The following is a 27,533-nucleotide window of genomic DNA, read 5'->3' as shown; positions in this document are numbered from 1 at the left end:
TTACATCCCTTTGGATAGGAAATGAGACACGCTTCCAAGACATTCCCCCCTCTTCCCAAATGTGCTCTGGGGGAGACTGCAGCAGAGAATGGCACTGAAGAAAACCCGCTATGCTGCAACATGTCTTTTTGCGCTTATTACTGCCGTGACTTTGCTACACTTGGGCCAAAGCCAACATTTAATAACGCTTTGATTGGTTCGGCAGGGGATATTTTTGGGAGTATGGGGGAAGTGGGAGGTATTTTCAGTCTAACCCCCTTGCTGCTCACCCAGACTTTCCGCCCTGCTTTTGGGCATGATGCTGTCCACCATTGAGCACGACGCCCATGCAGCAACGCCAGCATCCCCAGACCTACTTACCAACGTAGAATGTGTTGGGGGCCTGCTTGTCCCCCAGCTGCAGGTAGAGAATATTCGTTGTCTGTGAGTCATGCCGGAGCCACAGGGCCACTCCCAGGATGATGCCTCCTGCCAGCTGGGGAGAAAGCAGAGGGAAGCAGGCATTATCCACTGCTCTGGCTGCACCAGACCTGGAGCAGCAGTTTTCAGGCAGGAGCAGAAGGCTTGCTTTTAATCTTTCTGCAAATTCCTATCGACTTCTTTCATGTACAAGAATATCCTTCCTAACCATCGTCCCGCCCCTGCAACATGCTTTGTGCCCCACAGCACGTGAGCCACACGATCCACCTGCTTTATGAGAAGACCCCTCATTCTGGGGATGTGCAAAGCCCTTTCCTGCAGATGATTTCTTTCCTAAGAGCTATGTTGTCGCTCTGTTAAAATGGGTAAGGCTGAGCCTTACCCAAGAAGCACAAGATGTGCGACTGAGGCTTTTAGGAGAACTTTTGAACAGACTTTAGGATCAGCCCCAATTAATCCCTTTTCCCATTTCATTTCTCTGTGATGTACAAACACGGTTTTGGGTTTTGTTTGATCTGCTGAGAACTGGGTAGGGAAGATGGGGAAACCGTGTCTCAAAGTGGGGGGGACTGTCAGTTTTTCCCTCTGCCCCCAGGCTCACACACACATTACTTCCCATCCAGGATCAGGCTTCCAGTCTGAGCAGACCAAGTGGGACAGAGCTTTCTGCACCCCCAAAAGCTGCTCTGCCTCAGGAGAGCCTTATCCAACCAACGTGACACCAAAAGGCAGTAAAACTGCTAGTAACGCCGAGCAAGAGCAGAGACATCGTGGCTTTGAACTGCTGCCACACCCACTCGCAGAGGATCCAAAATACCTCCAACTCCTGGAAAACACATTCTTCACTATGTCCACGTCTTGACATTTAGCGGAGTGTTTAGGAGAACACAGATGACTAAGAAACCACACTCTTTGTGTTAGATCCTATCACTCCTTTCCCTATGCGTCTTGAGGGCATCCAACATCAGGAGGGGACTGTCCCGGTTTCAGCTGGGATAGATTTAAATTTCTTAGTAGTAGCAAGTATGGGACTATGTTTTGGATTTGTGCTGGAAACAGTGGTGATAATGTGGAGATGTTTTAGCTGTTGCTAAGTAGCACTTACACTGGTCAAGGACTTTTTCAGCTCCCCGTGCTCTGCTGGGTGCACGAGAAGTTGGGAGGGGACACAGCCGGGACAGCTGGCCCAAACTGACCAAAGGGATATTCCACACCATATGACGTCATGCCCAGTATATAGGGCTGGGGAAGGAGGAGGAAGGGGGGACATTCAGACTGACGGCATTTGTCTTTCCAAGAAATTGTTACGTGTGATGGAGCCCTGCTTTCCTGGGGATGGCTGGACACCTGCCTGCCAAAGGGAACCAGTGAATGAATTCCTTGTTTTGCTTTGCTTCCATGCGCAGCTTTTGCTTTACGTATTAAACCGTCTGTATCTCAACCCACGAGTTTCCTCACTTTTACTCTTCCAATTCTCTCCCAGTCCCACCAGTGAGCGAGCGGCTGCGTGGTGCTTGGTCGCTGACTGGGGCTAAACCATGACAGGGACAGACAAGGATTCACACCAGCTGCCCTTGCAGCATCACTTTGATTAATATCAAGACTTTTTTCAAGGTGTCCCATGAGCACGGGAACCCCTGTGGCCATCACTGCCACTGCTCAGTTCACTGCCCATTTAATGTCATAACACAATAGAAAAAGAGAAACTGTAATGCAGGTTCCCGTGGGTGGGCTGCGAGCTGGGACTGTGCTCTCCCGCTCCTCTGGTAAGTATGGCTTTCCTTAATGTCCTAATACAGGGACTGAAGCAGAACAAAGCCTTGGTTGAGGCCAAGGCACAACTACATTGCTTTTGGAGGCTACCATGAGGATGCTCAACAGAGCAGAGCAGCTCTGTGAGTTGACAAGGCTGAAACCACTGCCTTGCCTCCACCCTTGTCTAGCAGAAGAACAGAGCACTCCCACACACACAGGTGTGCATGCAGACACGCAGGACAGAGCCCCAAGGCCAAGGATAAAAACATGCTTCAGACATGGGAGGAAATGTTCTGCATCAACCCAGCTTACTACTGGAATATTTATGTCCAAATAATGTGAAGTTTTATGACTGACTTCCTCACTCTTTTTTCTTCCAGGGAGGGGCAGGGAATGGCAGCAGAGGATGGGGGGCACTGCAGCGGGGAAGGTGTCACTGAGAGGAACTTGAGCCAGAGTATTTCCAGCAGGACTCGCTGTGTTCTCCATGACACCCCTCTTCCATTTAAAACCATGAGAGAGAGGTGAAAAAAAAATAAACACACATGTAAAAAAAACCCACACAAAAACCCAACAAAACCCAAAATAAAACAAAACCAAACCAAACCAAAAAACCCCACCCCTAAACAACCAAACCCCTGAGAATTCAATATCACTTCTAGGAAAGGCTGTAAGCGCCTGTTCAAATGCTGATTTAATTTTGAGCATCCTAAATGCTCGATGCCATTCATCTTGAAAAAGGGAAGATTACTAAAGAGTACAGAAGCAGAACCATGAGTTTTTTCAAAAGGGTCTAAGTCGGGTCAGCTACAGCATGAGAGGCATCATGAAGGTCATGTTAAAAAAAAGAGTTTGTTCAGTAGAAGTGCAAAGTCTGCAGTTGTGCAAGCGCAGCAAGCCTCGGTGAACACTCAAGGACTGGGATCTACAAGATAGGCCGTTGGTGGGAGTCCAGCTTTACCCCTCGGAGGTCAGTTTTCCTCCTTGCCCACTTTTACAAATCCCAGCCAAGAGATTTGTACAGGGGTACCATCCAAGCTGGGAGAAAACCACACATTTTGTGCAAAACTCACTGGGCAAGCTGAGCAGGGGGCTTTTCCGCTTATCAGAGGGAGAAAATCCTCACTAGCTCTCTGGAGAGGGAGGGAAGATTTTACCAGCCTTTCCTCAATTTGCCACCGAAATAATCAGCTTTTAACACTTCTCCCAGAGCAAGTAATGCAACTTCCCCACTGGCATGGTCCCCCATCCCTCTCGTGCTTGGGAGAGACTGAGGTTCTCCAAACACCGGCTATGGAGAAAAGTCACAAAACCTGGTCCGTGCTCAAACCCAGCTCCAAATAAGGCAGCTCATGGCTTCACAGAAAATTACCCAGATCCAGCCTAGCATGGCTTGTTCATTGTCTGAAGACATAATGAAGCCCATGTTTATCCTCTCAGGCGAAAGAGAATGTCCCCAAATTAATCAGTGCCACTCTTAAGGAAAAGGTCTCTCAGTGGCTGGTGGCTTCCAGGGCAGAAGAGGCCCTGAGGAAGACTGGGCTTTCTGTGCTGACTGGGAGAGGTAAAGAAAAGACTGCAGCCCTTTTTGATTTGCTTTTCCCTCTGCAGGGAAGCATTGCTCTGCCCTGGCACACTGCCCTCTGCACTCAGCAGTACCCACCCCAGCACCCCGTGCCACCCACGGCGAGGCTGGGGTGACACCAGCGCAAGGAGCGGCAGCTGATTTCCAATAAAATTTGCCCCAAAATGCCCAACACCAAACCAAAAGCAGGCTGCAAGCTATCCTCAAAATATTTCTTAATCATTTGGGAGCATCAGCTGAAGGGATAGAGCCACTTCTGACTCATCAAGCCCACCCCAGTGGTGAGGCCTGCCTATGGCAGCCAGCGGAACCATCTCCAGATGTTCCCGGTTTAAGCCCGAATGTGCCCCAGGAACACCCCACCTCTGTCTCTCCCACACTGCCTGACTCCACTTGCATTTTTTTTAAACAGAGTACAGAGAACCTCTGAATGGAAGTTTTAATCCAACAGCAGCTGGATTTCTTAAGAGAAAGCAATGTTCACTTACTAATGAAAACAGGGCTTAGGCTACAATGAGTAACTTTTTCCATTAAAACCATACATCCTTCCACCACCAAGAAGCACAGAATGTAATTAAAGCATCTTTCTTCCCAAAGGAAAGAAGGCAAGAGGAAGAAAACATCATCAGCTCACAGTAACCCTGCCTTCCACTGCACCTTGCTTGGGATAATCTCATTTTTAACACAACTTGTTCCAAACATAAGCTTGGTATTTTCTTCCCTCCCCATCATTCAACCGCTGCTGTTTGCCAACAGGAGAGCCAGAAGGGCTCCAACCACCAATGGCAGCATCCCGCTAGTCTCCAGGCTGCATATCCTCACACATTAAATGCCCCCTTTTTTTTCTCCTGTAGGGAATCCCCATGACCTCGTGCAGGTTACCTCATTGCTCTGTGCTGGCCCAGCTAGTCAGACAGGAATGCCTCAGAGGCTGGGGCTGTCACTTGTTGCAGATATACCCCGAGCACTCAGCACAGCTCGCCATTTAGATTTCTGTGGACGGCTTTAACAAAAGCAATAAGCTAAAAGCCGCAACTTCATCAATGCCAGCACTGCATTGCTTAGATCTGCTTTCTACAAGCCTACCTCCCCATCCAGCCCTTCCCCTGCTAGCACAAAGGCACTTGCAGAGGTGGATGCTGCTGAAACAAGCAACTGCTCGGACTCCAACTTGGAGCATCCAGATTATTTTCCAGCATTTTAAGTGCTACTAACTTTCTCAGCTACTTTCACAGCCTTGCACTCTCTGCCCTGGAGTGTTTTAAGTTTTCATTCTGCTGCCCACCCCTACCTGCACTTTTGTATGCCTTTGTTAAAATAAATTTTAAAAAAAAGATCCCACAGACACCCCTCAAATCCCAAAAGAAAACAACGCCTTGATGAAAACAACACCTCCTCCATCTTCTTTGACCCTTCAAAAGTCCTCTGCGAGCCTAGAGGGGCAACCAGTCCACGGCATGGTATCCCCGCTTCATTACTAGTGCTGCCCAGGACAAGGCTGACCCTGGAGATTGCACCCTGAGCAGCCTGCCAGCACAGCAGATGTGGCGCGGCAGGCTCCAGTGTTTCCTCTTTACTGCTGTTTTCCAGCTTCCAGAGATTTATTGCTTCTTCCACAGACAGCCAGACTTTTCCAGCTGGATCCTGCCTGCCCAAGGCTTGCTTTTTGCAGGGAGGCCATTCCTGCTTGACACGGCAGGGGGAAGACCCCATTGAATGCTGCCCAGGGGAGGGAAAAGGCAGCCCCCAGCCACCTGAGAGGTGCTGGGGTGGTATCCCATGTGATGGGGTATCACCTTCTCAACATCACAACGATGGCGGGCATGCAGCCTTTGTTTGCCTCCCCATCCACGATGCACATAGTGGCGCTCCCTTCCAGATTGAGCCTTACCAACCGATATGCTGTTCACCCCAAAATTTCCCACACCCAGCTGTGGGATAAAGGAACAAGCCCGTCTTTCATGGTTTAGTCCCTCCTCCCGTCCAGAAGGAATTCCTATGATTTAGGGATGCAAGGAACAGCCATGTTCCCTCTGTTACTGCAGGGCATTCTGTATCTGAGCTGCCCCCACCTTCACCTGCTGCTCCCCTGACACTTGTGTATGCCGGGACATGCATCACCCTCCTGTCCCTTCCGCTGCCCCCAGCCCTCTTCCTCCTGTTCCCTTCCCTCCACCCCTCTCCAAAATAGGTTTCCTGGCAAGGAGGAGGAGAAGGAAGTCCTGACTATAGGGTGGCTTGCCGGCATGTCAAAGCAAAGCAGACATCCGCTCAAGCCGGCAGAGGAGGGAAGCAGAGGTGCCAGCAGTTTCACAATGCTGTATTTTTAGCAGCACCGCTTCCCGCAGCCATGGCCAGTCCTGCCGTCGGGATGCTGCTTCCCAACCCGCATGAGCCTGAGGGCTGGGAGAAGCTCCTGCCTTGCTGTAAAAATGCCAGCAGCAGAGTGTGCACCGCAATGCCTGTGAAATACCACAGTTACTTACAAGAAGCAGGATGCTGCCAAGAAAGCTTAACAGATTTTAGCTGTTTTATGATTCAGGTAGATGAATAGAGATTTTTAACAGGCTTTCACGCTGCACAGGCTTACAGCTTCCCCTACACCGCCTGGAAGCTGAGCCCTTTTGCGGATGGGGAGCAGCACCCAGACCCTACTCAGGGAGCCCAACCAGGGCTCCCCACAGCTCCTCTCCAGCACAACCTGCAAAGCAGCCAAGATGGAGTAAAACTGAATCCCCCTTCTTTTAGGTGTGGGGAACTGGGGCACAGAAGGATGAAATGGCTTGCCAAGGCCAAAGTATCTTGCCACACAAGAAGCTCCTCACATCGCCAGGAATGAATTGCTAATTTTGGTTTGAATGCTTTGCTCCCAGGCCATTTGTGGGTCTCTAGGTGGAGGAGCAGATGTCATGCTCTCCAATAGGAGCAGCATAAAGAATGAAACATCATTCTGATGCTGCACCTAGCGTGAGTGGGGAAAAAAGCGATGGAAATTACCCTTGGAATGACAATACTAGCCCTTGAAAGATGCGTGCTAGGACCTTACAGGCATTGTACTACCACCTTGAAGACCGAGGTGAGAAGCAGATGACTGTTGGTGGCAGGCGTACATGAACAGGCAGCACTGAGCCTGCCCACACTCTGAGCCTCGCTTCCTGGAAAGCACAAGTTGGATTTCTTTTTTACTGCAAATAGATGCGCCCTGCCAAAGCGCTAAAAGGGCTTGGGGTGCAGCAGGGGACTGAGAGCTGAATGGCAGCCCATGAGCCTGGGAACTTTGGTTTGATGCTGCGACAGCCTTCATGTTATAATGGTGGGACTTCGTGCCAAAAATTCACTGAAAATTTCAAGGGGAGAAGCACTACAGATCGCCCCTGCGCTGCTTGTTGGAGCAGACTGTGGGATGCCCTGGATCTCCAACACATCAGGATCCCTGCAAGACTTTTTGGCGGGTTGTAAGCAGGGGAAGTGACTTAAATCAGACACAGTTGCAGTTTGGCAGTCACACCATGCAAAAGCTTCTCTGCCGAGCTCGGCACAGGCACTCACAAACTGCAGCAGCAGACCAGACTCTTCTTGGAAAGCACAGGTGAGGTCTCTCCGCTGCCTTCCACGGCAATCGCACTCAACGGCCACCAAAGGTCAGGCTGAAAGCTTGCAGGCAAGGCCTGCCCAGGGATTGCCAAAAGGGTGTCTGTGAGGAGCCTGGTGTTCTGCAGGCAGGAGGAGGCAGCCCAAGCTTCGCAGGCAGCCGTGCAGCCACCGCCACCTTCCAGCAGCAGCTATTAATAGAGCTGCCTTGCTGGGGTGAAATTCTCTGCTGGTGCCTATAGTTACCAGCCCCACAACACTGCAGGGCTTTTCAAAACAAGCTCCAGAGGAACACTCCCAGAGAAGCAGCATGCCAGAGGCCAAATAAAGCTTGATAGATGGGAGAAGAGCAGGAATCCGGCACCAAAATCCAGGAGCGGGGTCCTCTGATGGGGAGCACAGAGCCCACAGGTTGCTTCCTGCCAGCTGCAGCCCAATTCCCACTGCAGATAGAAGTATTGCTATACATTGACATCTACCAGCAGGGTTTAACTGCCCTCAGCAGAGGGGAAAACAATTTCAGATATTGCTTTAAAATTAATTTGGCCCCATACATAAGCATTTAACTACAATGGTAATGCAACTGCTTTCCCTTGTTAATAACACAGTGAAAGGCACTTGCACAGTACAGGTTCAAAGTGTTTCTCAAGGCATCATACATGGGTTAATGCTCTTGCAGGAAATAAGCATTACAGTGGTTGATAGAAGAATAACCTCAGGAAAACAGAGCAATCCCCACTACCAGCCACCAGCAATGCTCCCTCCTTCCGACTGCAGCCCAGTCCATGAACTCAAATCAGGTACCCCGACAGGGCAGGGCATCGGTCTCTTCAAATGACCTGATTAAATAACCTTTTGCATGCAGAGGCTTCAGAATAGCTTTCACAGGTGATGGTAGGACTGTGTTCACTTGTCAGAGAGCCCAGAAATACATCCCAGAGAGCCACCAGCAGGGAAATGTAGGTCCAGATACCGAGCCTACTAAGAAAACCTCTCCCTTGCCATTCAAAGTCAGGCATTAAACAGCTGCAGGGTCAAACACACATGGAAATACACTTGCTTGTACATGGTCCCAGGACACCAAACCCAAAGGCAGTGGAAGAAGATGCTGGGTCAGCATCACATCCTGGCTGATCGCAAGGCTCTGTGACTTCCAGGGAGACCAATAACCAAACCAAACCCCAACCCTGCACTCCACAGCAAAGCAGCCTGCTAGTCACTATCATTAATAGCATTTCAGCAGTGCTCAGTGCAAGCCTGCACCCAAAACAAAACGCAAGCTGCTCTGTGAGTCTAGGGAGTTATTTCAAACCTGTGCTTCAGAGCTGCACACTGCATGAACCACCAGTGCTTCCATTCTCCATTTAAACCTGTGAATAGTGGTACCCAGCCTCCCTCCTCATCACACAGAGTGTCATGAGGCGTTCAGCAGAGTTGTCACTGTGGGACCACCACCACAGGGAGCTGCCACCTCCCTCCACCATCACCTCTCATCACCAAAGCCAAATATCTTTGTGCATACTTTGCAGACTCCAGAGGACAACTGACAGATTTTCCAGCATCGCACAAGAAAATACTCAACAACTCTACCTCTTCCCTTCCGATCACCACTGTCAGGACAGACTTTCACTTCTACCTTCCCTCCCCTTTGCATCCTGACTGCATCACATCCCCTCAGCACAAGCAAGAGGAAAGAGTTATGCAGCGTCTGGAAAATGGCATTACAAGCAAGCTCTTCCTTTTCATTAGACACCTCTCTGGTAGGGCAGTCAGCCCTGATCTAGATCTGGAAGGCTGCCATGCGCTGTATTAGCTAATAAGCTGGGCAATTCTTCTCCGAGCAAGCCAACTTCTCCTTGGTTATGTTTAATTACATTTTAAAATAGCTCTCTGGCTTCCTTCGGCCTCTCCAGGGGCTCTTTGCAGCAGTGGTCAGTTCAGCTCCACGCGCTGAGCTCTGCTATCGGATTCAGATAATTCAGGAGAGCAGCTGAAGTCTGGCCGTCTACTAAGAGTGGGATGGAGAAGCAGCTCCACCCTGCTATGTGCCCAGCCCAGCTCCGTTTTGGGCTGCAGGCTGAGCTGGGACTACCCATCGCAGCAGCAAAACCACCCAGTACCAGGTACCACCAATGCTCCCTCTCACAGGGCAGGGAAGCAGAGCATCGCCTCACCACTGGCCACTCCAAGGTTTCAGGACAGGTTTACAGCACAGAAGAGCCTTTGTCTTACCAGCCCTGTGTTTTACTAACCCAGTGAGATCCCTAGGTGATGCCGTGGCCACCTCCACTGTTTCAGTGAGCGGATGCTGCTGTGAAACATGCAGGGATCTTCTCTTTCCTGGGAATCGGCATCCATTTGTATGAGTGCTCCGGGCAGCAGCCACTGCTCCCTCCTTGAGAGCCACCGCGGACGGAGCAGGTAAACCCCAGCAAGCCTGCTGTCTTTTTTTTTTTAAAAAAAAATGCATGCACAAAGGAAAAACAACCCTAAATATAAAATAAAAACGAAACATCTCAGGCAGAGAGGGCTGCCGAGGCATCCCGGGGAGCTGGCAGTGGGGCCACCTTTTCCTTTTGATTTTTAATACAGCAGCTTTGTGAAACTCCCCCTGCACTGCTAGGGGAAGGAAGAGGGGGAAGCCAGAGGGGTGTCAGTTTATTTACACTCTGGCAGGACAGCAGGAGCACTTTCAAAAGTTATCAGAGTTTCTTTCTTATTTGTTAACACTGTTAAGGCTGAGAATTGCTTCCTTTCTTCCTCTCAGACACTGCAGCAAGCTCTGTGCAGCACAGTGCAGCGTCTGCCAAACTTTGGGCTCTGCCTCCTGCTTGTTTTCACCAACAGTGCCTGTCCTCAGCTGGGTGCAAGGCAAATGATAAGCAAACAATAAGCAAATGAGCACGAGGAACCCAGCAGCCCTTGCATGCTAACCAGCTGGCAAGACCACAGGGCTGCGAGTGCCCCTTCTCATACCTCCCTGGGGTCCCAACAGCCACTCTGCAGCAAGGGTGCTCAGCACCGTGTCCAACCTTCAAATGCCACCCTATAAAAAGGGCCTTCACGCTATGGTGGCGACAAAGGCGTCCCTCCCCAGCTGGGGATGCAAGGTTGGCTGCTAACTGTATTTGCTTGGTAGTAAGCCTAAAATTCCCCTAGACTACTTGTTTAAAAAACAACACAAAAGGGCTTGAAAACCATAAGACCTGGCGTTCAACCACCCTTCAGCCAGCCAGGCTGACAAAAAGCATCATTAATTCTAATGAATCCAGGCTCCCCATCCACTCAGGATGTGGTCTGAGGGGACTGGCTGTAGGTGACCCCAGTGCTGGGAGGTGTTCTGGGGACCTGGTGGGTCCCAGCTCACAGGCACCCCTCCCTGCAAGGAGCTGGAGCACCTCCCCACAATGCTCACAGGGAGCAGGTGTCAGGCTCCCTCCAAGGGATTGGGCAAGGTACCAGGAATCCTAACAGGGAAATTAAATGGATCGGCTATTCCTCTTGGAAGCAAAATGCGTGTTCATAAGAGATAAGCTATTTTGCAAGCACACACTGGGAAAGTGAGCAGGCTTGCTCAGGAGCGTCTGCGCAAAGCCCCCTGCATCCTTCCTGCCACCCAGGAGACCATTCCTCCCTCACATCCACACCCGGCGGCTTCAGCGACAAGAATGGCAGGAAATTAGGACCAGAAGGGAAGAAAAAGCTCTAGGACAAGCATGATAACTCGGAAGTAAAAACACTTCAGTGAAGGGCTTACCTGCCTCTGTCCTGCCATTTTAAGCATGGAGGAAGAGGCTAATAAAAAACCAAAACCCAGGACTGTCTGGCGTTCGTCTTACAGCTTGCAACGCATCAAGTATCAGTTAACACCACTGCTATCAGAGATCATCATCTCTCCCTTGGTCGGCGTTATACCCAAAAACAAGGTAAAGAGGGCTGAAATCAGGCCGGATTTGACAGCGCTCGCTCCCACGCAGCAGTAAGCCCTACCCCTCCCAGAGGTGGGGGGACAACTGCCCCAGAGCTTCACTGTGCACCCCTGGGGAGAAGGCGGCAGACACAGGCTCCAGCCGGGCAGAGCAGCTCCCGGTGCCGAGGCAGGGTTTGCTCTGGAAGGTACTGCTGCCCCCCGACCCCACCTCTGCAGCCCTCCTTGCTGCGCTCACTGCTGAGAACAAACATCAAGAAAAACCCCAAACTTCTCATCAGCAGAGCAGGGTACCAGACAAGGGGTGCGCATCCTGCCCATGCAGCCAGCCCCCAGCAAGCAGCGCCTCGCCTCACGGGGTGGGGCTGGGCTTGCTTGCGAGAACAACAGCATTTTGGGGAATGGAAAACAGCCTGTTTAAAATGAAAAAAGCAGCCTGCTCGGGCGCATCTCGTTGCTCCCAGGGACAGGAGCGGGGAGAGCGCGTTACTTGCCGTGCCAGCCCTCGCTGCCAGAGAGTGTTCCTAACCAGGACAAACCCTGTTTGCAGAGTAACTGGGATAGGCTGCTTTTTGCCAAATTAGCCGCGCGTCTGGATGGATTATTTAATAAGAAACTTTCTCAGGAAGGGCAACATCTTCAGCCTGGGTAAAATTTGCATCCTAAAATAACTTCCCAGGCGGCGGAGGCAGCGCTCCCCAGCTTGAGCCCGGCCCAAAGGCGGGCGTCAAGGCCGGGCTCCCGAGGCGACGCCAGGGCCGTCGAGCCCCGTCCGCTCCCCGCCAGCTCTCGGGGCGGGGAGAGCAAAGGCAGCCCCGGTCGCCCGTATTTTTGGAACACCCTCTCCTCCCCGGCTCCTCTGCGGCGGTCGGCTGGACCGGCGCCGCTCCTCCTGCCGCCTGGCAGCATCCTTCCCTCCCTCCCTCCTCCCGGGCTGAGACCCGCCGCTTTCCCCAGCGCAGACCCACGGCAACTGGGGGTTTGGGAGCGGCAGCCCCCGGCGGGGCGGCCCCGCGACCCCCACCCCACGCCAGCTCTGCCCCCCGCCCTTCCGCTCGGAAAGGATGCGTATAAGCACCTCTCTCTAGATACAGCCTCGATATAAAAATATATGGAAAGAGATATGCATGCGCAAATAAATAAATATATGTATGCATTTAAAAAAAAGCAATGGATAAGCCGACACACAACCACCCCATCCCCCCCCCCCCAAAAAAAAAAAAAGCAACCCCTAAGGCATATCCCAGGCAGCAAGTCTTAGTCCTGGGCGGAGTGGGGGGTGGGAAAGAGGTTAAAACCAGGCGCAGGCAGATGAGCCATATTGGAACCCCGTTATTTAAAGCGCTGGGGTGTCTCAGGCCCCGCCCCTCCCCCCCGCCGCTGCCCCGGGGCTCACCCAGAAGATGAAGTTGAAGACGAAGAGCAGGTATTTGATGCACTTCGTGCAGCCTTCCACTCCCATGGCGGCGCAGGCAGCGGCAGCGGCTCCCCTCAACGTCTGTTGCCGGGCTGGGGCGTCGGCGCCTCGGGCGGAGAGGCCCCGCCCCGCCCCCCGCCCCGGACACGCCCCCGGACACGCCCCCGGACACGCCCCGCCCGGGAACGGGGGTCGGCGCGCACCGCCCCACACCCCTTCCCGAAACCTGGGGCCGTCTGCTTCTTTTCCCTTTTTCCTTTCCTTTTTTTTCTTTTTATTTTTCTTACCCGCCTTTTTATCTTTCCTTTTTTCCTTTTTCTTTTCTCTCCTCCTCTTCTTTCTTTTTTACTTTTTTCTACCCATTTTTCCTTTTTTCTTTTCAGTTTTCTCTTCCCTTCTTTTTTTTTTTTGCTTTTTTCCTTTCTCTTCAACTCCTTGTTTTCCTTTTTTCTTCCCTCTTCCCCTTTTTCCTTTTTTTCTCTTTTTCATGTTTTTTTTTTTTCTGTTTGTTTTCTCCTTTTCTCCTCTTTTTCCCACCCACTAGGGGCGGCTCACAACAAAGAATTTCCTACATGCAAGTGGCAGCCTTGAGGAGGAGTGTTGGGGGCTGTGGCACCACCATCTCTTAAACCTCACCACTGTCCCCTAAACGTCAGCAGGCATCCTGGGGTGGGGGGAGAAACCACTGTGAATGGGTGTAGGGTGCAGCAGGATTTGTATTTGTATATAGAGAAGTTTTAGGTTACATCCATGAGGGGGCCCTGACACACCCCCTCCCCCAAGAAAAAAAAAAAGAGAAAGAAGGGAAAGGATTTTTACATTAAAAAGTGTGAGAGGCAGAAAAGGCCTTGACTCCATACCATTTATGTCATGCTCAGGTCCCACACTAACCAATACAACCTTATTAACCACCCCACCCTCCCTTACCATCCTTTGATATAATACACAGGTATCATTCCCTTAGTCTATGGACTGTAAAATGTCCACATGCCTGTAAAATGTCTTTGAAATGTCCACAAAATTTCCACTGAGTTAATTTGATCCATGACTTTGGGCTCCATCTGTTATGGTGGTCACTCAGGGCAGGAGAGCTGGTGTGTTGCATAGAGTTCCTGGGCACCAAAGCCAGCTCAGGTCAGGTCACTGCTGCCCTTGCACTGCTCCTTGTAAGGCTTGTCCTCCATTGGTTCAGGTGGTTCCTGTAGTAATTCCTATAACATGCAACCCAAATCCAGGGTTATAACAATTTAAAGGTAAAACCATTACAGTCTCCACTCCTGGTCCTTTTGGACCAGACCATTGGGTTTAACATAGCAATAAACTCCTCCCCTTGCCCCTGCTCCAACATGGCCTTACCCATGGCTGCAATCCCTTTGGGGCATATCTACTCTGCCGTTGGCTTATCCATGGCCACATGCTTTGAGGTGCTCCAGCGTGACCTCGTCTACAACCACTGATGCTTCAAGGCGTACCTTCTCCAGTGTGGAATTATCCTTGGGCCACAGTCCCTTCAGAGGCATACCTGCTGTGGCACAGACATAACCACGGCCACAGACACTTCAAGATGGACCTGCTGTGGCATGGGCTTATCCACAACCACAGATACTTCGGGGTGTCCTGCTCCCAGGTGGACTCATCCGCAGGTCACAGTCTTTTCGACTCAAGTTCGCACTGGAGTTCCAGCCTGCCCAGTACAGCAGCACAGAAACAGCAGTGATGCCCTGGCTGTCTGCCAGCCCAGGCACCTGGCCATTGCTGTTATCAAAATGTTCCCATGCAGAACACAGTAAGATGATAAGCAGTACAGCAAGCAATGAAAGAAAAAAACAGCTGCTAAAGAGCACTTACCTTAATATATAGTAAAGCAAGCAAGCCCCATGGCAAGCACAGAAGCCCTGCCAATTAATAGCTAAACAGCAATAACATCTATAAATTCGATCTAGCACATTCCAATCAAATCTATCATTATCTCAAACCCTTTGAGCCCCACACTGGGCACCAAAAAAGACTGTTGTGATTTAAACCCAGCTGGCAACTAAGCCCCAACCAGCCACTTGCTCACTCCCCACTGGTGGGATGGGGGAAAGAATTGGAAGAGTAAAAGTGAGAAAATTTGTGGGTTGAGATACAGACAGTTTAATAGGTAAAGCAAAAGCCGTGTGCGCAGGCAAAGCAAAACACGGAATTTATTCACTACTTCCCATCGGCGGGCAGGTGTTCAGCTGTCTCCAGAAAAGCAGGGCTCCATCACATATAATGGTGACTTGGGAAGACAAACACCATCACTCTGAACATTCCCCCTTCCTTCTTCTTCCCCCAGCTTTATATGCTGAACATGACATCATATGGTATGGAATAGCCCTTTGGCCAGTTGGGGTCAGCTGTCCTGGCTGTGTCCCCTCCTGGCTTCTTGTGCACCCCCAGCCCACTCGCTGGTGGGTGGGGTGAGAAGCAGAAAAGGCCGTGACCGTGTGTAAGCCCTGCTCAGCAATAAGGAAAACAACCCTGTATTATCAACACGGTTTTCAGCACAAATCCAAACCATAGACCCACACTGGATACTGTGAAGGATATTAACTCTACCCCAGCCAAAACCAGCACATATTTCCTCATTTGTTTCCCCTGGCTATTGTATCCTAAGATCTGATCTGCTGAACTCTTTTTGCCTAAGCTTGTGGCTTTCTTACTGTAAGCGATTGCATCAAGTTTAGTAGAGCCACTCAGGATGTTTTCCCTCAGTTATTGGGTTGCATGAGCACCTGGGGGGCTTCAGGGCTGCCCACCAAAGAGATTTGGGTCACACGTATCAACAGTTCAAGTAAGCCTCACATTACGGCTTAGAAATTTTGGTTAAATTTTAGTTTAAAAAACTCAAAGCTGTGCAACAGAAGCTTGATGAACTTTCCCAGTCTTTTGGCTGAAATCTAGTTTGGCCCACTTGCTTATCCCTAGAAAAATAAATCGCTCTCACCCCACGTTATGCTTCCAACAAACTCATTTGTTTCTTCTAAGGGCAGGGCAGTAGGTCACATAATCCGAACACAGGAGGACTTCTGGTAAAGCAGCAGCCAGCAGCTCCAGCAAAGGTCAGGGCCTTACCCTGCTAAATATTAACTCTGTGCCCACCTGCAGCATTGCATGTGGAAAACTGCCCTCTTTCTGTGTGCGCAATTTCCTATAGCAAAAACATTTCAGGGAGCAGCTTCTGAGCCAAACATTTTCACTCGGTGGAGTCTCCCCTGCCATGCATCCCGTAAGCAGGAATGTGCTGTTCGGTAACCGCACATTCCCTACACATGTATGCTGAAAATGAGTCAACTTGTTCCAAAATCATCCCATTGTCCTGAGGGATGAGTTGGTCCAGGGTTTCATCATGTTCATCAAACCCTTCTTTGCCCCTCAGTCACAGCCCATGGCAGTCTGGAGATGAACGAAAGTTGACCTCGTTCCCCAGTTACTTATGCTGAGTACCTCCCCAACTGCAGGCCTGCCATGGATGCATAAACCCTTTGTCTCTAAGCCACATTCTCTCATCCAGACTTACCAGTGAAGCTGGAGGTTCACGAGGCTATTTATGCATGTAAGTGCTATCCCAAATTATCGGTACAACCCATCTGACCATGGCAATAGCTGTAATCCTGTGTGCCTCTTGCTCATCAATCCAAAGGATAATGGCAGGAATCTGAAGCCGCTCATTTGCTACATCATAGCATCGCACAACACCTTTTTTTCTGCACCTTCATCCTTTCCAGCTATAAATATTAAAACAAAAATACCCCTCCCCCAACCAAATGGAGAGGTTGAAGATAGGAGGCTATGTGAGCCAAGGAGCCTCTCGTGCACTTAGGTGGCCACTTCTGGCTTTTCCAGAAAACAGCTTTCTGGACGTTTCCAGAAAAACTTTTGGAGGCACTGCTTGGAGAGTCTGTGTGCAGGAGAGGAAGGAACCAGCTGCAAACTGATAAGGCCTTCAGCAGCAGCGGTCCCGCCGACCACAGAGGAAAATGACTCTCAAATCAGTTTTTGTACACTGCAGAGCAGGCAACCCCAGCTGCAACCACTGCCACAAAGTTGTCATTGAAACTACTTTTAGGGAGCTCAGGATTTTTTTTTTGGTCACTGTTGCTTTTCCTTTTTTCCTTTTTTTTCTCTTTTCTGTTGGGAAGTGAAAAAAAATGGAAAATGGGAAATAAAGCTTTTCAGTCCCATTTCTGGGACCTTCCTTCAGGCTGTGTTGGAGCCATGTGCTGCCTAGGGATCAGGTACAGATGTGGCCCTGGCTTGGGGAGCATCAAGAATCTCCCAGTTACAGTCTAAACTGGGTTCACCCATCTGGCCGTACCAACAGTGTCTTCTCCAAACCTTGGAAGTGGAAAAGGATTTCAAGCTTTGTCTGATTTTTTTTTTTGGGGGTGCGGGGGGTACCTGCAAAAACTTTGACATCAATGTACAGGAAGGAAAAAAACACCACTGTGGCACAGTATCAAGATAACATATAGTGTTTCCTAAGATTATGTGTGATTTCAGTTGTATATTTGTCATGCTGTACTACTTGCTGTGAAGCCCATAAAGTACCAGAACTATGTTTCAAAGACTCTCAGCGGCTTTATCAGCTCCTTATAAAATGCTGCTGTATAAATAAGGAAAGCTAATTTGCACAAATTCAGTTAATGTATCGGTGTCACATGCTGGTATTGAGTGTCAGTGCTATGAATGGGGCTGATGACTTCCCTCTTTAGGAGGATGGGCTCGGTTCAAGTGCTCAGCAGTGCGCCATCATAATGTATAGCTGTTTACAGAGCAGCCAGCTGCAGGCAGGACTATGAAGAAGCTACATACCTCCCATGCCTCGCATCACTGAAAGAAAAAAGTAAACTCTAAAAAAGTAAAAAAAAAAAAAAAAGCCGCAAAACCCCAGATTAAAAAAACCTCCCTGCCCCCAAGCAGCCATTTGTATTTGCTTTTGCAGCTGGGTTTGCAGGCAGGGCGAAGCAGCAGAAAGCAGAGGCACTTGTGGTGTTTCTCCTCTGCCTGCTTGTGACGGATGCGCTCGACCCCTTGACCAAGCCCAATCCCCAGAACTTCGAGCCTGCTTCTTCCAGGGAGATGCCTGCCACCCTTCCAGCAGCTCCACCTTAAAAAAACCCCTTGTGTTTTATAAAAAGCAATGGAGAGAGGACAGACCCGCATCCTCCTTGCCTCGTACGAATGCCTGGAGAGCTGGTGACCAAGGTGTGAACTGATAGCATCAAGGCAGACCCTAAACACCTAACACCCAGGGTCTCCAGGAGATTTGGGAGAGCAGATGGGGGTCCCTTGTCTGCCAGGGACTGCAGGATAGCTGCTGATGTGGTACTCTGGCTGCATGGCTTGTGTTTGCATGGCAAGCCCCTTGCCCTCCTCAGAGCCAGCACAAAAATGATGGACAAACCATGGGAATAAAATGCGGGTGAGGTCCTAGGTAGCTTTTAACCACCACATCCTATTTTCTACGGAAAATATGACAGAAATACCCTGGATTTCCAATTTACCTGTGGTGGTAAAAAAGGAAAAAAACCCCAACAAAACCACCAAAAAACAGCAGCAGCATCACCAAAAATTTTTAAATAGGACATTTTGGAGATGCATGAAAAGAGGCTCAGAAATTCATCCTGCAGGAAGCTAATAGTACCAGAGTGCTTCAAGGCAGGCCCTGAGCGAGGGCAAGCTGGAGGGCATGGAGTGGCCTATGACAGTGGGAAGGTGGAGATCCATATCCTCAGAAGAGGCCCACCTGCACCCCTGGGGAGCCAGCCAACGCCTTCATTTTGAGTAGGAAAAAAAAAAAAAAGATTCTCATCCACTCATCTAAGCGGGCATCTCCAGATATCTGTTCTGTGGGCACTGCTCATCCGAAAATCCTTGTGCCCAACTCTGCAAATTCAGCCAAGGCACTGTGATAGCCCGGGAGGGTCATGTTAGCCTCACAGCCTTTTTGGAGGGATGCTGCCAGCATAGGCCTGTAGCTGTGCCTGAAGTTTCTGTTTCTAATAAACTCAACAAATGGTTCCCCTCTGTCTGTCTCTGCCATCTTTAAATATTTATGTCAATGTATCTATGGTGATGGGTCAGGTTATATAAAGAGGAGGAGGGGGGGGGGGGGGCAGTGGGGAAGGACAGGATCAACTCCCACTGGAGCTGTGGCAGAGAGAAAGCAAACCCAAGCAGGTTTCCCCATCCAGCCCACGTGCTCTCACTTCTCAGCTCAGGCTCTGCTGCTTGTGAGCCCAGAAACTGAACGTTCGTTTTTCTCAGGGCATCAGAGAGGGTTGAGCCACAGCTGGGCTTAGCTGTGCTTTGCAAGATGCCATGTGGGAGAGCAAGAGCCCAGCCCATCGATGCAGAGAGCTTCTATTGTATAATCAATGTATAATTCATTAGTAGGTGAATAAAGCCTGGAATAGCTTATTGCTGATGTAACAGGGCTAATAAGAAAGCAAGCACGTCCGTGAGCAAGCTGGTGCACATGGGGGTTAAACAATAGCATTTACTGATGCTAAGGGGAGAAAGGGAGGATTTTGCCTTGGGACAACATAAACAACCCAGCAAACGGGCTGCCAGTGGCTCCAGGGGTGGCAACACAGGGATATGCATCGTCCTGGCAAAAATGCTGGGAAGGACCCTTCCTTTTCACTTGCTGGAGTCTAAAGGAATAGCATCTGGTAGACAGGAGGGTATTAGCTGTGGGTGGGCACCTCCAGGCTCGACTGAAAGTATCTCTCCCAAGATGTGCTGATTCCTCATAAGCCGAGCAACCACCCTGTATCTCTTCCAGATAAAAAGATGGGTTTTTTAACTCATGACACTACTGACAGGGGCAGATATGCAAGTTGCCGCCAGGCATTAGTTTGTTTGGTGGACCCCCAAAATGCTGGGTGACTAAAGATAGCACTGGATTTGTGCTGGGGTTGAGAGGGAGGTTGTGGAGCAGCCTCACCAGCAGGCCTGCAACCAGTCATGTGTTCGGCAGCTACAGCTGAAAGCTGCAAAACATATACCACTTTTTTTTCCAAAACAGCATCTGAGACTGCTCTGGGGCTCCCCCTCCTCACTCCCATGCTCTCCCCCACTGTCCCACCTGGTGCTACCTCTGCCAGTGGACAGGGTTCATGCTCACTGCCCGTTGCTCGGCCTCCCAGAAGAGGAACTACACAGTTACAAAAAAAATCCCTTTTCATCCCAATATAGCATTTTAGTAAAAGAGAGAACTGCAACAACTTCATGTGAAAGTTGCAGGGCTTGTGTGATACGACTGCATATTTAAAGCAGCTTCTGATCTTACCCACCTTCAGCTGTGCTGGCAGACACCACCTACCACCCTGGCTGCATTTCTAGAGGAGAGTTATTCCAGCTGCTTTTGCAAACGCACTGCTTCTGCACCCGGTTAGAAAAAAATATGTCTATCAACTATTTCTTAAAAAAATATTTCCCATGGCTGCAGCTTGGAAATGCAGCTTTACCTTGGCAAGAGATGGCATCCTTACCACCTCAGCACTGCAAAGGTCCACCCAAATTTGCCAACTTGTAAGGCTTTGGAAGGACTTGCTCAGCAGCGTCTCCTTTGGGAGCTTACTGCAGGCATGAACCAGAGCTGCACAGCAAAGGGGCTGTTGCACAACGAAGTTATATTTTGACGGCAGTGGGAACTGGCAGACACACAGTCAGTAGGGCAGGAAATAGCAAAACATTTTGAGGCCAAGCCAGCCCACCATGAGGCTGAAAGATTCCCACTCTCCTCACCAAAACCTTCCAGAGAGTCAGTAAATTGCTTAACCTGTGCTTTTCACAAGTGCTCTGAGGTCCTCAGTTCTTTTCTGGGTACTGAAAAACTCCGTTTGGAGAAGCCCTGAGCATCTTTGGCTGCTGTGCAAAGCTGCACCCTGCTCACCTGCAGTTCTACATGAGAAGTACATTGAAAAAGCAGAATCTGCTGCCGTCGGAGCAGGCACTGGGAAAGCTCCCCTGGCTCATAAGCAAGCTGTGGTCAGGCTACCCACGGGCACGCAGTGAGCCTCATGTAAAGCCCCAGGGGAAGCTAACACTCACACTGGCAGAGAAGGACCTGAGCAGTGCGTGGGCAATGAAGGATGGAAAGCAGCACAAAAGGCTTTCTGCAGCTGCCATGGGCTGATGCTCCCCAGCCCCACAGTTAATCACCTGGCCTTAGGGTGCTCCTTCTTCCTGAGTCCTCAGATAGAGCTGAGGGGTTTGTCTAAAATAAAAAGAAAAGGGTAACACATGAGCACAAGCTAACAGATACCCATAGAGTAGCCAAGCTGTGATTGCCCAGGTGACCTTAGCAGAGCTAATTGATAATTGCTGGAGCTTAACTGACAATTAATTGGAGCCAATTCATAATTAAATATTTAACTTTTCACCTTGGGTCTTGCTTTAATTTTTTTTTTGTTTGTTTTGCTCTTGCCTATGCCTACATAAACAGGGATTTCTTTCCTACCAGAGTTTAAGTGTTGACATGTTTGTAACAGCCAGCTTCCACTTGTGCAAGCCCCAGGAAGGCTCAGCAGGCCTGCCAGCGTTTCTAGCCTGGCTGCTGGCTTTGCATCCCCTCTGCTCAACTCTATGCTCTTATCCTGAAAAAATCTCTCTTTTGCTCTTCTCAGTACCAGGTGAATATCGGCAGCACCTACAAATAGGTTCCTGCAGTTTTGCTCTGGTTGCACAAGACCTGCAATTTTCCCACAGTGAGCAGCAAATTAGGGACTAGTAAGTGCAAGTGCATGGACTGCAGGACAGATATTTTGTTGGCACGGGTGTAAAAAAACCCACCCAACACCTGCCCACCTCGCAGCTTCCATCCAGCCATCCCCGGGTGCTGCCATTTCTATTACAAATACAATGGTAACGCTGCACTGTTCTGCAACAGGTTGCTAAACACTGAGGAGTCAAAGGTATCTGCTTTCCTGCTCCCAAAAATGACAGCAAGGTGCCATCACAGGGCAGCAGGAGCCCCCGCTGCTACACACAGCACAAACTCTGGTAGAAGAGCATGTCCAGCCAGGCACTGCTCTGTGACCCGCTCGTTAAAGATGCTGCTCCTTGCAGGGGGACTCCAGCAGCAGGGGGAATAGGAATAAAGGTCACAATATGGCCAGCATGTACATACAGAGCAAGGTTTGCTTTTTTTTTTTTTAATTATGGTTTGTTGGAGTATATTGTACCAAAAAAATTACCTAAACCCTGTGGTTGGCTATCAGAGGAAGAAAGGGAACTTCCAGCTCCCTGGGACAGGAAATTGCATGCTTCCAGTCTGCTGGAAGAAGAAATGACAACTCTACAGGCACATTATCATCTTGTGAGATGGTTTGGTGCAGGTCATGTTCTCATCCCTGCCACAAGTAGCAGAAATCATTACAGAGGTGTGAAAAGAGCAGCTACGCACACCTATATGGCCAGTGCTGGAAAGGTGCCTGCTTCGTCTTCTGAAGTTTCAGTAATCATACGTGATTCAAGGGAAGTGAGAGCTGCGGGAGAGGGATACGATAGCCTGTCAGGTTTCTTTATTATATATATGCTACTCCTGTCCATAGTCATCCCTTTACATTAAAAATTGACCTGGGAAGGAGGAACACATAAAGCTTTCGGAGTCCTGGAGGTGAAGCTTTAACAGCGATATTTTCTACTAGTTGATGAGGCTTAAGCAGGTAACCCACATCCATAACAGACTCCACTGATTCGCTCGCTCTCCAGTGTTTTTTGGTATGGCAGAACATCAGCAGTTGTCCAGCCAACATAAAGTGATCAGCAAGGCCTGACTACCTAGTGTTTAAAAAAGTGAAACCATAGAGATTTCTTTCATATAAATACTCCAGTCTTTATTGCTTAAACATGTTCTTAAGTTTGTTTTTCCTGCAACTGCTTGCATTACGCCTCGTGAGTTACCTGCCTGCTATCCCAGCAGGATAGGGTGAGGCTGATGAGCGGCTCCTTTTCCTCCAAAGGACCAATGCCATCCTCCCCCTCTTGGGTGCTAAGGCACACTGCTGGGACAGCCAAGCACCAGCTGCCCAGGGAATATCTCTTCCCAGCACTGAAAGAATTACTGAGAACTCTCCATGACGCAAAGCCCCGAGTAATGCAGGCAGCCTTATGCACGGCAGAAAAAGAGAAGGAATGATGGCCTTTTGTAAGAAATTAATCTTTAATGAAGCAACCATGAGTCACATGAGCTGCCAGCTGGCCTGAGGAATAACAATAGCAGTGGCCTGGACAATAGCAGCTAGAGCTCACAAGGGAGATTGTCTCTCTCCAGAAAGTGATATACTTAATAGTACATATATACATATAAGTGAATTTTTCCCCACTGCTAGAAAGTTGCGCTATTGGCAAATGCATATCACCACTAAACCCCTGCTGGGCCGAGGCATGTTGGTGACTGCAAGGAGGCAGCTTGAGTAATACTCTGGAGCAGTTTGAACTTGATCCTGCTTTCACTGAAGTCAATGGTGAAGCTCCGCTTGTTCCAAGGGAGCAGGATGAGGAGCAACAGCCCTTGCCCTCCCGCCCCCCCGCCCCAACACAATTCTTTCCAATGCAAGATATTTGTAGCCATGTTAAAATGCTAACCAGGTGCTGTTCTTGTATGTGTAGCAGCCCCTGCCTGAGGGCCAGGAACTGTCCTGAACATCAGCATGGGCCTTTCCATGTTTATGTCAATAAACAACTGCTACTTACTGTTTTTCATGGCTAAAAGCCACAACAAAGGAGAGGGGGGAAATATTCTGTTGGTTCAACAGACATTTCACATAGCCATATAGTTTACAGCAGGTTTTGCAGCAGGTGCTAATTCTATTGCAATGATGGGTTTCAGCTCAGAAGCAACTCTGCCTCCTTGCAATGAGGGTAAAGCGTGCCAGGGAGCCATGGTTTGAGCTAGACTGAGAGCCAAGTTCTTCAGTAGATTTCTGTTTATTATTGATAAGGTGATGTAAAGAGGACATGGAGCTGGACATTGTATTGTTTGACCTGGCTGGTGATCACTCTTGTTCTCTGACAGATTTAAACTTCAGTCCTGAGTGTATGTGTAATATCAAAGTCCTTTTGTATTGCACAGCAGCATGGTGGGTTAGTGAAGCTAGATAAACACAGAACTAAGGCTGGAAGTTGAACAAGCCCCTGTGAAATCAGCGTGGCATCAAACTCTAGGAGGCTGACTAAATTCTAAGAATAAAAAATAATGCTGTATTGCATTACCAAGAAGGAATAACAGAGGGATACGTCCTTATGCTGGTCAGTTGTTTCAAAGCTCATGCACTGCTTTCTGATTTTTTTCCTGATCTCTACAAAAAGCTCTGTAAATCCAACAGTATTTGAAAACAGGAAAAAACAGTCAACAGTTGTTGGATGCCTACATACGTGAGCATGATCAGAAACATGCCCAAAGTAAATCATTACGAGCGTCCAGGCTAGGAGAGCACGTTTCCCATCAGCAATAACACACTTTGTGTCCATGTATTTGCTGATAGCACAAGATCAGTCCTGGGCTGTGATCCAAAGCCATCTTCCTAGAAACATTGCATCTCCGGGGGTCACAGGGAACTTCTCAGATGACAGCACAAGAGAAGTTTGTTTTAATGCTGTGATTTTTGCTGGGCTTTTCTCTCCATTTTTGCCCTAAGGGGCTCTTTGTGTCCTGCTTGTGGAGCTACGGCCTGTACATACCCCAGCGAGGCAATCTGCACCTCCGAGCCCAGGTGTGTGTCTCAGTCCTTGCCCGTTTTCAGCAAAGGTGTGGGACTGCCCTTGCTCAGATCATTGTCCACTCCGACCAGCTCAGATATGTATAACAGCTAGTAGTCCAGGAAGGGGAAATGCATGACACTGCCTGACCCTATGCAACACCTTCCCTGGGGAATTTTGTGGGTGACTTCAGATATCTTCCTGTGCCAAGAGCCGGCTCTACCTGGGCAGTGCGTTTCTACCTCTGTCGCAGGATATATTTGCCTTTCCGGTCCAGGTTGCTGCTGAAGTGGATGGAGAACCAGAGGAATGAAGTCAGGATCATCCCATAAGCCTAAGATGAAATAAATGAGATGGGCATACAATTAAATGCTGAACTGATTATGATGCTCCATCTGCGCAAATAAGTGATCATAAATGTTGCTTGTTAGTCCACGTGGCACTTCTGAATTTATGTATCAGGATGTCACATTTTTCTTAAGACAGCTGTTCTCCAATAAATGGTGAACACCAATTCCAACATAGGAGAAAAAAACACCCCCAAAAGTGGTTAAAGCATCTGATTGCAATTAGCACAGTATGGCTCAAACCCAGTCCTAAAAATACCAAGAAATGAGATGAAACTGGGAAATTCAGAATTCAAATTCCTGCCAGAAAACATTCCTCTATGAAAACAAACATCTCTTTCCCATAATAATAGCCTTTTGTAAAGAGAACATAGGGAGAAAAAAACCCAAACCTCGTGTATCATTTGGAGTACAAAACTCACCAAAACAAAAAAAATCTCTAACAAAACACAAACCCCACCCCATAAACGTGCATGGTTGTGACTGCAGAGGACAGTATACTTCCTCTGTACTCTCATATTCTGCCTAGTATATCACACATCAGGATTTACACAGGCAATGTATCAATGGCAAGGCTGCTGTGGGAAGGATAACAAGGGCTGTAACAACGTGCTCTTGCTTAAAAGTCTGCCTTGGTGTGCAGGTGCCTTTGCTTGCAGCTTGATCTGGGGACACGTGTGCATTGTTGGCTGAGGGACAGTGACATCAGAGCAGCTATAGACTTTGTCACACGTTTCCTTTGCATCCTGCCATCACAATAGTGAACCATGCAGCAAGATTTCCTCTAGCATGCACTTCAAAGACAGCTGCCTTATCTGGCTATAGCATCAAGCTGTGAAAAAAAGATATACATAATAAAAATGCCCCCACTTCTGTCTAATATGGCTGCAGTGAAATTCCTTCTATACCTGAGAAAAATCAGAAAGCGACACCAAATATTCACACATGACTTTACATTTATAGCTCCACAGCAATGCCTGATGTTTTTCCTAATTTGCTACTAGCAGTATAAAATACTTTTTTTTTAGATGGAGAAGAGCCTTCTAACCCATAAGTGTGCCAAGGTGGACACAAGTAGTAAAACAATCTCCAAATACACATTCAGTCAGGAAAGGTCATCCCAGCTGGGGAGTAACACAGAGATACCACAGCAGACCAAACCTCCCTTCATGGTGAAGAAATGAGTATCCTGGCAAGTACTCTTTTCTTGCATGCTTCACCACACATGCAGGGCCCTTGTGTAGATGTGATTACAGTGATACACCTCTGCCAAGCAGTGGGTGGGCATATGAACAGGCTTCTTTCAATTAGTGGCGCTCTCCAGCTCCAAAGAGACCATCCCAATGCAGCCACTGAGCCCCCTCACCACTGAAGGACACGCTCCTCTTGCAGCACTTCATTTTTTCTTTTGTCTTCCCCCCAAACAAGACTCACAAATTCAGTACAGACGCTTTCTACCCAAGCCATGCTATGAAGATGATCCTACCCCTCCTCTGCAAGACCCTCCTTCAAAGATGGTGCCTGGGAGCCCAGGCAACATGCTCTGCTCCTCTCCTTTGCAACCTGCTCCTTATGAGCCCATGCTTCACCCACCCACTGCCTGAGATGCACCTTTCCAGGTTCGTTAGTGGTCATTAATAGGATGGGACCTTCCCCTTCTGCACAGCTCTCCAGCTCCACTGCTAGTGCTCACTAGCTTTCAAGACCTTCTAGCTCTGGCCACACAAAGTGACTTCTCAGGCTGAGCTGGGAGGCAGCCAGCTAGCGCTGGGCAAGGAGGGGTAGCAAGTTTCTTAAAATATGGAGCTTTTACTGCATCTCCTTTTCTACAATTTTTGCTGGCTGCCTACCTGATCTGCAAGGCCTGCACCAAGTGACACAGCCTCTCGCTTGCAGGATAAGATGTGCAGGCAAGCCTGAATGGATGAAACACAAATGCTGCTGCAGCCCACTCCTGCTGGTCCCCAGCTCCAGCTGCTGTGCCTAGTTTGGGCAGAAAAACCATGCAGCGAGCCTCTTCCTGCAGGAAAATGCCTCCATCCATCAGCCTGGCCAAGACAGGTCATGGCCCTTTCCTAATTTCCACAGTGGAGCCCGCCACTGTTTGTTTCCCTGCTGCCAGTCTCCAAACCCACTGAAAATCCTAGCTTCTGGGGGCTAATTTAAGATACACTTTTCCTGCTGGACCCTGCCTCTTGGGGCCAAAACGCAAAGGAACAGACATAGCTACCGTGAAGCCAATGGTGATGCCCAGGAGCGTGGAGACAAAGTCCATGTGCTTCTTCAGGAAGACCTGGATCTCTTTGAGGCAGTCCTAGGAGGAGAGAGACACAACTTGCAGCACAGCTGCAGCTCAGTGCGGGGCTTCGTCCCCGCAACAGCACTTGCCACAACGCCAGATGGAAAGGGAAGCAAGAGGGGGATGCAGCATTACACAGCTGGGCTGCTCTGTGGGCAGCTCTTCTATTTTTTCTCCTGCTTGCTGCAACTTGGGAAGACAAACACCTGCAGTGTATTTTCCATTACTACAATACACCTACGATTTTTCTTGGTGTGTTGCATTTCAGACTGTGGGGGTTGTGTGTGTGCACAGGAAAGGGTGGTCATGCACAGGCTTTTTTCTTTCCACCCAGTGGAAAATGTAAAGAGGGAAACGAAAAGATGGACAAAGCAGAGCACACCATAATGCTAAATACGTTCCCCGAAGATACTAATGAACAGCTCAATTTTGCAAAGTGTCACAAGCATTAATAT

General features: G+C 49.2%; 2 protein-coding genes across 3 annotated transcripts in view; both read right to left on the bottom strand.

The window, feature by feature from the left end:
* The window catches only part of CD81 (CD81 molecule), an 85,313-nt gene that overhangs the window by 21,533 nt on the left and 36,247 nt on the right, over positions 1-27,533 (bottom strand). The window contains exons 2-3 of one of the 2 annotated variants that reach the window (XM_064452520.1): positions 12,676-12,762; positions 361-475 (exon numbers count right to left, since the gene is read on the bottom strand). In XM_064452520.1, coding sequence (XP_064308590.1) covers positions 361-475; positions 12,676-12,741 — 181 coding nt within the window. In that variant the 5' untranslated portion in view covers positions 12,742-12,762. Of the gene's footprint in view, positions 1-360; positions 476-12,675; positions 12,814-27,533 lie in introns of those variants that run through there. The other variant, XM_064452519.1, reaches the window with a different exon arrangement.
* TSPAN32 (tetraspanin 32) overlaps positions 23,247-27,533 on the bottom strand; it is a 34,621-nt gene continuing 30,334 nt past the window's right edge. Inside the window, exons 7-8 of the mRNA XM_064452518.1 lie at positions 27,010-27,093; positions 23,247-24,766 (exon numbers count right to left, since the gene is read on the bottom strand). Coding sequence (XP_064308588.1) covers positions 24,671-24,766; positions 27,010-27,093 — 180 coding nt within the window. The 3' untranslated portion in view covers positions 23,247-24,670. The remainder of the gene's footprint in view (positions 24,767-27,009; positions 27,094-27,533) is intronic.

The sequence above is a fragment of the Phalacrocorax carbo genome, chromosome 5 (genome assembly GCF_963921805.1).
Source record: "Phalacrocorax carbo chromosome 5, bPhaCar2.1, whole genome shotgun sequence".
NCBI lineage: Eukaryota > Metazoa > Chordata > Aves > Suliformes > Phalacrocoracidae > Phalacrocorax > Phalacrocorax carbo.
The sequence above is the reverse complement of the archived record's forward strand: the minus strand, read 5'-3'. Positions and strand labels throughout refer to the sequence as shown.